Source organism: Labrus bergylta, chromosome 4, assembly GCF_963930695.1.
Source record: "Labrus bergylta chromosome 4, fLabBer1.1, whole genome shotgun sequence".
NCBI classification, from domain to species: domain Eukaryota; kingdom Metazoa; phylum Chordata; class Actinopteri; order Labriformes; family Labridae; genus Labrus; species Labrus bergylta.
In genome coordinates, this window is record NC_089198.1 from 23,941,455 (window position 1) to 23,955,117 (window position 13,663).

At 40.7% G+C, this 13,663-nt stretch overlaps 2 protein-coding genes across 3 annotated transcripts; both read right to left on the minus strand.

The window, feature by feature from the left end:
• Window positions 1–585: 585 nt before the first annotated feature.
• gbx1 (gastrulation brain homeobox 1) lies at window positions 586–2,840 on the minus strand. The gene is made up of 2 exons (XM_020649566.2): window positions 2,112–2,840; window positions 586–1,573 (listed from the first exon to the last, which is right to left on the minus strand). The coding sequence occupies exons 1-2, from the start codon at window positions 2,560–2,562 to the stop codon at window positions 1,059–1,061; spliced, it is 966 nt and encodes a 321-aa protein (XP_020505222.1). The 5' UTR covers window positions 2,563–2,840; the 3' UTR covers window positions 586–1,058.
• A 1,632-nt stretch (window positions 2,841–4,472) lies between these two features.
• asb10 (ankyrin repeat and SOCS box containing 10) lies at window positions 4,473–9,925 on the minus strand. Of its 2 annotated transcripts, none has more exons than XM_065953327.1 (5): window positions 8,493–8,818; window positions 7,978–8,245; window positions 6,593–7,097; window positions 5,895–6,008; window positions 4,473–5,437 (listed from the first exon to the last, which is right to left on the minus strand). In XM_065953327.1, the coding sequence occupies exons 1-5, from the start codon at window positions 8,731–8,733 to the stop codon at window positions 5,252–5,254; spliced, it is 1,314 nt and encodes a 437-aa protein (XP_065809399.1). In that variant the 5' UTR covers window positions 8,734–8,818; the 3' UTR covers window positions 4,473–5,251. The 2 variants fall into 2 exon arrangements, with proteins under 2 accessions (XP_065809399.1, XP_020505192.2); XM_020649536.3 differs by lacking the exon at window positions 8,493–8,818 and adding an exon at window positions 9,437–9,925 and having other exon boundaries at window positions 4,478–5,437.
• Between the last annotated feature and the right edge of the window lie 3,738 nt (window positions 9,926–13,663).

Genomic DNA, 13,663 nt, shown 5'->3' on the forward strand with positions numbered 1-13,663 from the left:
ACAACAACAAAAAAACGTGTTAAGGAGAGGTGCTGTGGGTTTGATATTCCCTGAGCAGTGACTGATAGAAACGTGTATTACAGTGTGTTGAATGTGTTCAGTCTAATGACGATCCATCAGTCTAACTGAGACAATCCGGCCTCCTGAAGACAAATCAATCAGTGATGTTTTTTAGTTTTTTAAACTAACTATACCTTTCAGGTCCTGATGTTTCTGGGTTGAAACACATATTTTTTAGCGTCAGATTATTTAAACGAAAAAACGTGTGAATGAAACGAAGATAAAACCCCATAAAACGTTCAATGTTTGGAGAACTTTAAAAGCTCCCGCACGAAATCGCTTGAAATAATCATAAAAATACCCCACATCACATAATTTTGTTAACGTCTATTCAAAACTACAAATTCAAAATGATGTGCTTAGGATTTTAAAAAATGATCAATTTAGCCTAATTATTTTTTTTAGTTCAGAAATATCAAATAATGTGCCTGGTTGAAATGAATTGTTTGATTAGATAGATTTGCGCAAAACAAAACCATAGTTACTCTATATTCGGAATAATAAAGATTCAATCTGGATTCAAACTTTCGTATAAAGCGATTTATTAGGTCAATATACTTTACACTTGTCCCTTGTTTGGTCATTATTTCCTTCACATCTTTTTTTTTTTTTCACAAATTGCTGTCAACTGTGGAACCTACAGCCTCCAAACAAAACGTAAAACCGTCTTGACATGCAAATGTGCTCAACAAATGTACGAAACACAAAACAAAAATCCAGCTTCACCAAAAAGGACATGCACAACAGAACATTTTGGCCCTACAAATAAATACTTAAAAAATCTTTACAGTCTCATCTCATAGTGCCCGTTTGTACCAGTTTTAACCCATTTATATTTACATATTCACAGAAGAATAAATAAAAATGAAAGCATGTTGCCAAATAATTGTTCCTTCTTCTCTGCTCTCAGGCAGGATGATCGGCTCCTCCTGTTTGTGCGTCATGCGTTCAACATGTAAGTGTTTTTTCTTTCTTGAAGATTTGTGGTTTTTCTGAGTTCACGGCCTGGTCCCTTGTTCTATTTGTTGGTGCTGACTCCTCACTGCAAACCTGTTGACGTGCACTGGGATGGGGACCACTATTTTGGGGTTTCTCACCGGTTCTCCAGACCGGTTGTTCACGTTGCCGGCTTTGATCCGTTTCCACTTGGCCCTGCGGTTCTGAAACCAGATCTTCACTTGCACCTCGCTCAGTTTAAGCGCGTGTGCGATCTGCGAGCGTTCAGTCAGAGAAAGGTACTTTTTACAGTGAAACTCCTTTTCCAGTTCCAGCAGCTGCTCGCTGGTAAAAGCTGTTCGTCTCCTCCGGCTCTTCCCCGCAGAGCTGCCGGTGGGTAACGCCTCCTGAGAGCCGGTTTTCAGTTTGCTCTTCTGGGACAGGGAGCCACAGTTGTTCCCGTCAGAGAAACTTTCGTTCTCGCTGTCCACGGAGCTGTCCTCCCGGTCACTGCAAGCGGTGTCTGCGGATTTTCGGTCCAGCTTCTCGTCGTCTGAGCTGTACAGTTTGGTCTCACCTAAAATGTTGATAAAAGAGAAAGAAGAAACACACTGAGTCTCTGTTGATGATGGAGGACATCAATTATTGGCCCATTGCAGGCTGTTGAAGAAACCCTGAAAACAACTTTAAATGTTTAATAGGTAGCATAAAAACTGGATTGTAATTGGCCTGCAAATTGTGTCAACACTGGGTTGTTCTGCAAGTTTTTGGCAACTTGAAACAGGCTTAAATTTCTCCTTTAAACCAAACAACTTTCGTTTATTTGAAATGTAAAGCATGCTCTCAAATTCGTTATCATATGAAGAAAATGTGGTAATATTGTAGGCCTACATCAAACCTGCTATTAAAAAAGAAGACTGTAAAAGGAATATTTTTTTAGTTCAATGTCACCAGGTCTGACTAAACTGATGAAGGATCGCCCAATTCTATTTAAACTGACACCAACATTCTCTATTTGAACACATTTTTACGCACAGTGCTCACTTTTTACGCAACGACCCTCCGGTTTAGTTTGGATAAAAAATACATTGAATAAACAATGAGCCCAAGCTTACCTGATATAGTTTGAAAAGTTTCTGAGAAGTTGAGCAGATCAGAGCTCTTGTCCCGGCTGTGGAGGTCGTCAGAGTGCGGACTCTCCAGCCTCCTCGCCCCGGGATCTGCTGCGCTCAAACGCGGGCCTGGGAGCTCTTGTGGTGGGTAGAAACTGTCCGGTGGATCCGAGAAACTTGGCATCGTGGTGGTGAGCGCGACCATGGACGGCACCCCCTGTCCTAAACTGGCACAGAACGTGTTCGTGAGGCGTCCCGCAAAAGAAGCCAAAGGCGCCAGAGGAGGTATCCCAGACGATAAAGGCGAGTGGGATAAAGCTTGTGGGATAACCAAAGGTCTGTACGGCATGAACATGGGGTAACCCGTGTAGAGCAGGTGTCCCGGTCTGGGCTGAGGAGTCCCTATGAGTGAGTCGATTGAGAACGCTGTCCCTGGGCCGCCTGGTCGCTGCATGTTGCAGGCAAGTATTTTTTTTTACTAGTGGAAACTTGAAAAAGCAGGTGTCCCTTTTTCCCTGGGCGACGCGTAAAACTTTCAGTGAAAGAACGGAGCGGAGAGAAAGTAGATCCTCCGCCGTGTTGTCATTCCTGGGAGTGAGTGGACTGCTTCTCCGGATCTCTGCGCTCTTTCTCTCTCCCTCTGCGCTTTTGTTGTGAGCCCTGTCGCTACCTTTTCCCTCTTATTTGTCACACACTGAGACATAAACACACGCTCTCTCTATCTATCTACCAACTCCTCCCTCCGCCCCTCTCCCCATGCTCCGAGTGTGTGACTGTGTGTGTGCGCAGAGAGAGAGAGAGAGAGAGAGAGGGTGAGAGCGCATTGGTTATCATCTGCAATACAAGAGGAATGAAAAGGGGGTGTTTCCCTGGGGGCTCATCCATCTTCCTCAAATTACGCTTCATTTCCTTATTCAGCCTCTGACTTTTTGGCCGTCTTGAGAGGCGGTAGTTTCCCAGTGGAGACCAAATAGACGGGTCGCCCCCCGCCCTCCTCGCTCAAGCCCCCCCCCCCCCCCCCCCCCTTTTGCCAGGTTCACCATTGACTGCAAAACGGTGTGAGAGACTGCTCCAGCCCTTCCCCTTCTATAATCGTTGACCACACCAACCCAATCAGCTATTATTAATTTTGATTGATGATAAGTAATTACTCTGGATTCAAGGGACAGCGTAAAACAACGGAGCCTTTTGTTGGAATATTGGGGCCGATGGGCATCAGAGTGAGGAGGGAGGAGAGGCAGATGTTTCTCCGCTCTCTGGCCCTTTCTACGCGGATAAAAACAATGCGTTTGGAGGCTTTTGGAAAAAAAAAAGAGAAGTGCTGCAACAATTGTTCCCTGGAGAGAGATACTCTGCGCGAAATTAGATTCAGATAAAGGAGGTTTATGCGAGGTCAACGGCAGAGTGCGTGGACACTGTGGCCAAAGTCAAATCGAAGTGGTTTCGCTTTTTCTTTTCTTTTTGTAGCTAAGGCGGTTTATTTCAAAAATAGTTTTATATTAAACTGTAACATTTCTAACGCATAATCTATCAAGTAAATCATGCGTAAAGTTTTTTTTTTCTGGATTAAATAATGCACAAATCACTTTCTGCGTTTAAGGAGATGAAATTCACCCCTGATCAAAAATGCATGTAGGGAGAAAAAAAAAATCCTTTTTCTCTTTCTTTTAAGCACAAGTTTAATCGCAGATCATTTCACCTTTTAAATGGCAATGGGAACTGATGATGATTAGCCCTATTGAGTCCTGGGTGCCCGGGCTCTCCAACCGGTCGTCTGATTGCACGAGGACATAAACATATCACCAGCGGCTCTGATTAGAGATGGAGGGCCAGGCCAGGCTAATTCTTATAATTGCGAGTGACTCCAGCAGCAGCAGCAGCACTATTTGATCTAGTGAAACCATCTTTACACTTTTTATTAGTCCCATTTTAAAAAGAAAATAATCAAATGTATATGCAAATAAAATAATCATCATTCGGATCTATTTTTCTTGCTCCAAAAGTCTTACACTACTGGATGACCTATAGCACATGAAAGCATCTGAAGTATGTTCCAACAACATTATCAAGTTTTAATTGTGTCAGGAAAACTACTACTACTACTTAAATCTGTTCACTGTTGTTATTTTCAGTATAAGGTAAATTGATCAATTAGTCCTGCAGGTAATTCAAATTGTGCTTAATGTGACCATAACGATTCCTCAAAGAGGACTTTTTTTTTTTCTAAAAATGACTGAATGGAGACTGACAGGTGCCTTACTGAATACCCTCCGTTTTCTGTGTCTCGTTTTCCCACCGTGTCAAAGTTTAAATAATTCGGTTGAAGAAGAAGGGTATCGGAATCTCGTTCAGACAGTACATTTATTATTTTTATTGAATGTGTTTTATGCAGTAGTTACTCATATTTAAATATTGATTTGATAGCTACCCTTGCACATTGAATTGTTTAAATACAAAGGATTAATGCGATTTTATTCCAAGTAATTTTTGTATGTTATAAAAACAATTTCTTCTGGACAAAACCCCGTGAATGTGGAAAAATGACACAAAACACCAGGCTACAAGCCGAAGCAAAGAAAGGACCGAGGAAAGAGAGAGGTAACATAACATATAAAGAAAAGTAAAAAAGTCCAAGAACATTTGTCACATAGGTATGTTTTATTTTTATATCAAGCTTATTTCTTTTATATAAAAGTCCTAAATACAGTCATGTCAGTGAGAGTCATTATTTATGCCTACATTTGATAGTTATCCTCAATCCTCCTAATGCGCATAAATATCAAACTATGTTGATATATTTATGTAGAAAAATACAATTATCTTTTAACTCTCAAGTGCAGAATTATAATACAAACCGTGATCTTAAAATAAACAAAATATAAAAGACAATTGCACATACGCTATAGAGTTTATCCACTCAAGCCTACAGCGCCCTCTTGTGGTGAAACATCAAACATGTAACTGAGCCGAATGATGAAAAATCCCTCAATCAAAAAGTGTCTCAAGTGTTCAGTGCTAGCCGTTGATGTCCCTAGTTTAAAAAAAAAAAAAAATCACTATTTAAAATGTGAACAGCTACTTCTTTCTCACAAATTGCAGCACTCATTCTCCATTTCACTAACTAAAAGCTCAGCACAGTGCTCTCAATGGATAAAACCTCTGTACTCCAGCAGCAGGTAATTCTTGATAAAGGCTGGCAGATCCAGTTTAGGGACCACCTGGTGTACTCGGCCATCCAGGACATTTCTGAGTTTGCAGCGAGCCAAGTGCTGCAGGGAGCGAGGAGTCATTGCCAGAGAGAAGACAGACTCGTAGAAGTCTTTGTGCTCCTGTTGGATAGAGATGAAAAAATATTGATGAAAAAGATGAATATGAAATCATTTCATGAGCCCTGATTTCAGTTGTTTCATTTTACTTTCAGTTGTTGTGGTATTAAGCAATGGACATGTAGCAAAAATAAAGCAAGACATTCAGAAAAATATATTGGCTACTGTATGTCCTATTATAGATGTTGATCATTTGAAAGTCACATATCATAAACTACAGCTATAATGAACCTACACAACCTGCAAACAGATTTTATTTTGCACAATTTACCTACTCCTTTAATCATTTACAGCATTATTGCATTTTTACTTGGGAGTGATTCTGTATTTAAAAGCATTCATACATAATCCTCAAGGTATTAGGGAATATGTGTCAATGTCAGTGAGTCAAAAAACTTGATTTTGAAATTGATTTAAGGGTTGCTAGCAACACTGGTTGAATATTAATTAACAAGCTTGCCTTAAACACCTCCGGTGACACAGACTCCACCCACGTGTCCGTGACTTTAAGGAAACTGTAAGCGTTGAGAAGAACCTCGATGGTGCGTGGAGACACACAGCAGTGCTTTAAAACCTAGAAGAAACATGTATGAATTAGTAGTGTTAGTCTTTGTTTAGGCACAGACCACAGCTACACAGTCATATAATCATCACTGAAGTTCCTAAGTGAGCCTGTGACTCCATAGAACTGAAGAAATAAAGTAATTAAACACTTGTGAAATGAACAGATTGGTCTTCCCTCCAGGGGTTTAACTGGAAATTATGCAATTAGTGCTAATTAATCTCCTATTAACACTTGCCTAATTAGGAACCAGGCATTTTGTCTCATGCACGTGGGTTCACTGATAGTTGTAGTCTGTTCCCCGCAGAGAGTGCAACACTTCATGTTGTGTCATGAGATGGGAATGATTTGAATTGTGAAGTTGTGAAGTCTGGAATTTTCCAAGGAAGTCTTAAGTGTTTCAAGAATTTCAAGGTGTTACATGTGCTCAAGTTGCTAATTATACTAAATTAGCCACCTTGATGAATAATTGGTTCGCATTGAAAAATACAATTATGCTACAAACCATCCTGGAATGCTTTACCCCTCATTTAATGTATGTGCACACGTTTTCACCATAAATTATTCTATATAATATGTAGACTTTTATTTCTTACCATGGGCAGAGCTCCAGGCCACACTCGTATAGAACCATGGTTAAGCAAAGCACGCACAATCCTCTCAGGCTGATGGGAAAACTTGTAGCAGACCACCTTTAGGATGTTGTGCATGGGAGCTTCACCACCGTAGTCCATGTCGTTAACACAGGCACCGCTAGCCAGGAGAAGATCCACTATGTCTGGGTTGACGTTTTTACAGGCCATGTGTAAAGGATTGCGTTTGTCCTGGTCCATGGTGTGGACGTTGGCCCCGGCCCCCAGCAGCATCTGGCACACTGTAAAGTAATGTTGGAGCTCCTGCAGCTCCTGGGGTTGTGAACAAGCTGCGTTCAGTGGGGTGAGACCCTCGTCATTCTCTTTGTTCACAGCGGCTCCATAGCGCAGGTAGAGATCGACGTGGTCAGGAAGGCCATTCCTGGCTGCCACGTGTAAGGGTGTGTCATTTTCATCTAGAGTGCGACCATTAATAGCTGCACCATACTGAAGGAGATACTTGGCACATCTGCAGACAGAATCACAGAAACTTGTTTTGTAACTTTGCACAAGTTGTATCACACATGTATCAATCGGCATTCCTGGAAGTTTTATTTGACTCATAATCCTTTATCACATACGCCATATTTAGTTCATTAAAATATGAAGTAATATAGCTTAAATTCAGAATAGGATGTTGTAGCTAAAGTTTTCACAAGGCCGTGATCTTGAATCTAGCGGGAGCTCCATGTTTCATCTATTTATGTAGCACTTTTAACTATTTCTTTACAATACTCTCCCTGCTAGATTTTGACCCTCCGAAGTAGCCGATGGTTTTAAAGTAAGAGAACGTAACTCTTAACGATCATCTCTCTCTTGAGAAAACTTGTATTGATTTAGCAATTATTACACCCTTGCTTATATTAGTCCAACCAGGGATTCTGCTGCTACATACTTCCTTGGTGTAGCAATACAATGATCTAATGATGGCTTATGCTAGCTGTTAGCAAACTTTAGTTTGATGATGCTCTAAAGTCTGTCATCCTTCTAAAAAGTTGGGTGAAATAGCAAAAAAGGACACATCTATTTAAGCATTTAGGGACTTTGTAGTCTAACTTGGTCTTGTATGATCAGTAGGCCTGGCATGCCACAGCTAATTCATGTTAGAAAATGTTGGTATAGCTAGCTTTACTGGCTTGTTGACTCTCCTAATGAGCCACCAGTTAATGTTTCAGCATTTATCTGATAAGACTCTTACAACTTCCACTTAGCCTGCTTTTCACCAAATCATGAATTGTACCCTCTTGGGCACAAGTATCCTGGGTTAAGACTCACTGCATAAAGCATCAGCCTACACATAGTTTATTCTAGACACACTTAAGGGAATACACTCTCTCTACTTTACTCACTCAAAAGACTCAGGGCTTGAGCAAACATGCAGAGGCATTAGACCATCTTCAGAGACAGCATTGGCGTTGGCGCCGTGAATCAGAAGCAGTTTGGTACATTCTGGTTGGCTGTTTTCACAGGACTCGTGCAGGGCTGTGGTGCCTCCAGGTGCCAGGTCTACATTGGCCCCCCGCTGCAGCAGGAGTCTCAGACAGTCTGCGAAGCCTCGGCCAGCGGTGATGTGAAGTGGTGTGGTCAGTTCCTGCTCATAACTCAGAGACCAAAGTCCTGAAATCCGATAGAACAGTTGGAATCAGGTCAACTTTACGTTCAACCCTTTCATTGTAAATAACTGAGCTGACATGCCAGATGTAAATAATCCACAACATTAGATATAGAATTATTTAAATTCCTAGATAAAACATGCAATAATGCTAAAAAAAAGCCCAATAGCCAAAAAAAAAAGTAAGGCCATGACTGTTCAGCACAACTTTTTGTATGTTTGATATAAAACCAAAATCTCTGGCAAACCTACTCAGGCCTCTGTAGTTAAATCTAAAGTTCTTCCATTCCTCTATGTTGCTGGTGTCATAAACAGCATCAATAAGGTAGCAATACTCGTCGTCGTCTACGATACTGAGCATCGTCAGCTCATCGCCCACAAGCAAAGAGTTCCAGAACTGCAGAACACAGCCACTGGCTTTCGCTGTGGCGATCACGTCGTTCCGGTACTTCTTCTGTTTGTGCCACTTAATCTTAGGAGCTACATATGCCATACTCAAGCTTGCTCTACAGCTATGCTGTAGTTTGAAGTTGAAGTTGTGTGTTTTCTCATGAAGGAAATAAACACTTATGCTTGGTTGTTTGTGCACACAGGGCTATTTCAGGGTGGCGTTATGTGATATTTTGGCTGACCCGATGGACCTCTCCAGTGCAGTGATGTGAGAGCCAATGATCAGTGTGCTACATGTCACCTGCACACTGACTCAGCTAAACCACTGAAGTAAATCAATAAAGCTCTTCTGCATTCAAATAATTAAAAGGAGAAAATAACTGTTTTTTGACAACAGAATGATTTTGTAAATATTCAGCATTGCACAGCGTATCTATCCAACGTTTGAACTTGAAGTAAGGGACGATCATTTCTAGCTATCCAACAAGCTAAAATGGACACAAAATATAATTCCTCTGCAAAATCAAAAGGCAAGCAGCTCACTCTGCCATAGGTGAAAGGATCCAGTCAGATTGTGTCATGGACATATGATGGATGCTATAAATATTGCTCTGTATTCTTTTAATGCTGCCTCAGAGTAAGATGCACCATGTACACATTGCTCTTCATTGAAAATTCAAATCATGTAAAACCAGGGATTCATTATTTTGTATGCTAATTTCCAGGAAAAGAAAAGGCAATGATGATGTGCACAATCATAAGAATTTCTAAATTCATTCCTAATGAAGACATATGTCATCTCCTACCTTCTCCTGTGGCGACCCAGCGCATTTCCCCTCCTTGTGGCTCGATGATGAGGTTTGCTGTGGATCCTCGAGGAAAGAGGTGCTGCATAGCCTCCAGGTCTCCGGTATACAGAGCATTTTGGACGACCGCATCCTGGCAGACAGCTGCAGGCAGGGCCGTGCTGGTCCTCAGCGGTGCTCTGTCCCTGGCCTCCTTTTTCAGCAGGTAGTTATTGAGCTGATGGGAGGCAAGCTGCCTCTTGTACTTGTGTCTCTCCAGCATGTCTTCATCAAGTTGAAGAGAGCGTAAGGCCATGGGTGTGAAGACAAAGCTGCCTCGCGACATGCTGATATCTCGCCTCTCACCGAGGAAAGTGGTTTTGTAAAACGTGTATGATGAAGGGAAGGAGACTCTGAAAAGGCCTTTATCTCTATTGCTGTTTCTTTCTCCCTGGCTAATGTCCACTATGTGCCTGCTGGCTGTTCACAAGGTTGGTTCACAGACTTGTTTTGATATTCAGTATGTGACCCTCCCTGCAGTGTGACAACTAATGCTATTTTTATGCCTCACATGCAGACACTTGAGCCTCTCCTGTTTGCCTCCAGCAAAGTTACAGCCTTGAAATGTTTCTGTGTCAGGCTGCAAGTTATAAATGAGTTGACACTCAAATCTGGTAACCACTGCTGCTTTTGCTATGAAAGAGCATTTTAAATTTGAATTTACCTTTAATAACCGCAAATAGGAGGTTTATTTCTTTAGCACACAACAAACAACTTTTTCCAAGTATACTGTATTTTGTGCATTTAGACGTCTTTTACTTTAAATGTACAGAGCAAGGCAAGACCATACAAAGGGTTAAATCCCTGTTATATCCAAATGATGCATTACTAAGGGTTCCTTTTACTGTTTAATTCAAACAGTAAGTAAGCTGACTTAAACATTTGGGCAATTTTGAAGGTCAAATTCTGTTAGAGGAAGAGCAAACATGGATGCCCTACTTGAAAGACCCCGTGAGAATGTGTTTGCAAAATGTCTTTCTCTGCTTTCATTTTTTTTTTTTTTTTCAACAGCCTTAATGGATTTTGTGTATCCACATGGCTCCTTGTATTAGAACATTAGGCTGAATGACTGGCAACCGCTGTGTCACTCTGCCGTACGTGTAGAGTTCTAACGGTGGAGGGATGGTGCATAATTAAGCCTCTTAAGCTTACTCGCTAAGCTTCTGATAAACATCTATTTTGACTGATGGACCGCCATTTTTCCAATACTTCTGGAACACTTCAATTAAAACTGATTCCATCTCTTTACTCCCTAGACCCAGGAGAGGTTTTCATGGCAGGAAAGGATGACTAAGAATCACACAGATGTGTTTGTTCCGTATTGGATACACAGTGTATCAAATACATATATTTGAACGTCTGTTTATCCACCTCTGTGTTGGAGTCCATCAAGATCCCTGTAAGCTCTGTGGAAAACCAGGTCAGCACCACAGGTGGAGAAATATAAATTTATAATATTTGCTGAGAGGTTTTCACCTTCTTTGCCATTTGAACACACAGAAGCACCCCTGCATCTCATCTATACCTTAACGACTGTTCTGGTATGGAAATCAAGGTCATTTATTTTATGTTACAGTTTGGTAATAGATGCCACATTAAACTGAAGGCGAGTAAGAGTTTCAACTTTGAAAACACACATTACCAGAGAGAGACTAGGAATATTGTTTTTGCGGCTGGAGTACATCCTTTTAAATGATATACATAATGAGTTTATAATATGCATCTGGGCTACCTCCTCTCTACTTTGATGTCTTCCAAATGGCCCGGGTGTCATCAGCAAAACATGTAGGCACTTTCCCGCCTCATTGACTCCCAAATGTATTTTAAATATCATTCCTGGTAACGCAATTATTTAAAACGCTGAACTAAACACTTACTAATGGGGAAAAAGACAGCGACTTCGATAAATTCATTTCTCAAATGGTGGGCACTCGTGTTTCTCTTTTATTTTTTTTTTCCTTTCAGCAGCGGAGGCAACGCTGATGGCAACAAAAAAACATCAGCAATAGTAACACCCCCTGCCCTCACAGCCCCCCTGTGGACATATTAAATCTTTGCTTTTCTCACATTACCCACCAGTAGCCGTCTCTCCTTGGTTTTTCTGCACGGTGGTCAACTGCCTTCCCTTCCCAAGGCGGTGAGAGGCTGGACATCAGCAACGGCCCTGATGAGAGTGAAGCACTTCATTTATGGAATCATAGGCAATTAGTTCCCTCTGATTATGTGTCTCTTAATGCTGTTTTGAGTACTGTGGCATACAGTAATACAGAAAAAGATTAAACTATAGCCCTCCCTCCACACTGAGCAGTCATTTAATATACTGAGAACATAATGAAATGTACACAGTAATTACAGTAATATTAAATGCTAATGGGTTTGAAATTGGATCTGTTGTTAGTCTAAGACAGAGTCAGTGCACACCAAGAAAAATCTAAGTTTTAAAAGAGTTACCATGATGACGCAAGAGCATTCAATTATTCCTCAGGTATTTTATATAATGATGACTAATATGTAGCTTATTTCTAATTCTATCTGAAGTGGTCAAATCAAGTCTGGTAAATGTACAATGTAGTCTTTTACTTTAAGAGCAGTTGATGTGCAATTTGCTCATACCAGTTCACATCTTGGAAGTTTTTGAGATACATTGTCTGAAGTTCACCATGGAAACATGGGAAGAGATAGTGAGCATGCTTAATTGGCTCATGACCTCAACTAAAGGGGAGTTAGAGGCTGCATTGGTCTACTGTTCCTGATTGACATTTTAGCTTATTCTGATTTTTTTGTTTTTTGTCATTATGACCCTGACATTTTATAAGGACACAAAGCTCCTTTTATGGCCAATCAACACTGGTTTACTTCCACATGTATGGCTCATCACAGTCCACAATATGGTTTAGACTCAGTGCCCTGTTTGCAAATCTCCCCCAGGTCTCATCACAATGCTCAAGATATTGGTAGAGAACCTAAATGAATTTATGGAGCCCTGAATTGAACAGTAGCTCCAAACTACTCTGTGGAAGCATGATTACTTTTTCTGTACTCTCTCAGCACTGAGCCCACTACCTATAATGTATTGTATCGGTCTTTGCAGATTCCAATTGTCTCTTAATGCACTGATCACCACGCAAATAGCCCTCTGTTTCATCATGACAATTGAGAGGTTCATATTTCAACCTAATAGTCGTGTATAACTTTAACCATCTATCACAACCTCATTTCATTGCGCTTGCAGTTAATACGCGCTTCCCTGCCAAGTGGAACATTTTCTAATGATGCACTCTCACACGAAAACAAGGCAAGCAAGTCTGGGCTCTGCATCACTCACTAATGCACCCATCTATAATGTGTTCATAGCAGTCTGCCTAAAGGAGACAGCAATGACTACCACTTGGCATGGGCATGAGGGGATATGGGGAAGGTTGCAAGATACAAAACCTAAATGGCCATGATAATCACGAACAAAGTCACTGCCATCAAAGACTGTATCCCCCTCATAATAACAGCCGTTGATTTCATATCATTACCAAGAATACTGGGAAACAACCAAAATGGGTATCTCAACAATAACAGTCATTGGTGGGAGTCACATCAAGTGCATTATTGCAGTGAGCCCAGCTTAGGATGTTGACAAGGGTCGCCTAATAGGTGTATGTAAAGCTTGATGTAAACACCATCCTTATTAGAGAGACCTTTATCAGTTCCTGCATTTTATGCAGATTGGACTGTGCAAAAGCTGGTGTCATTATCTTGTAATCAAGTAGTATTCAGTTGACAGTGTCGTCTTTTTAAAGACCTGATTAGAATAAACAATGAGGATACAATGTTGCATTATTTCCTCTGTCACTTTATAAAAAGCCTGGCAACATACATTTATAAGCTAAGTAAATAATGGATCTTATCAAGGTTTAAATAGGCCCAAATATAGACTGGACTACTTTGCAGCTTTAAAAAGTACATAAACACTGAGGAATTACATTTATATGTCTACATCAGTCACATTTATTGCCAAAATTACTTGAAGATTTACAAAGATTATTTTATGTGTGTATATTTTACAATTGAGTTGAGTCAATTATGTTTTTTTTGTACAACATGAACCACGTTTTTCAGTTTCTCATGTTGTAGTTTTATTTTTTTCCAGCCATTAGGGCTATAGAAAGACATTTTCCTTTTAAATATAAGTCGATT

What these genes read in the sequence shown, in the direction of transcription:
- asb10 (XM_020649536.3), bottom strand. Translation starts at nt 9,761, where the DNA reads ATGTCGCGAGGCAGCTTTGTCTTCACACCCATGGCCTTACGCTCTCTT. An exon ending in CTGGGTCGCCACAGGAGAAG is followed by an intron (nt 8,246 to 9,436) that starts GTAGGAGATGAC and finishes ATCGGATTTCAG; the next exon opens with GACTTTGGTCTCTGAGTTAT. An exon ending in GGCCTGGAGCTCTGCCCATG is followed by an intron (nt 6,009 to 6,592) that starts GTAAGAAATAAA and finishes TGTTTCTTCTAG; the next exon opens with GTTTTAAAGCACTGCTGTGT.
- gbx1 (XM_020649566.2), bottom strand. Translation starts at nt 2,562, where the DNA reads ATGCAGCGACCAGGCGGCCCAGGGACAGCGTTCTCAATCGACTCACTC. An exon ending in AACTTTTCAAACTATATCAG is followed by an intron (nt 1,574 to 2,111) that starts GTAAGCTTGGGC and finishes TCAACATTTTAG; the next exon opens with GTGAGACCAAACTGTACAGC.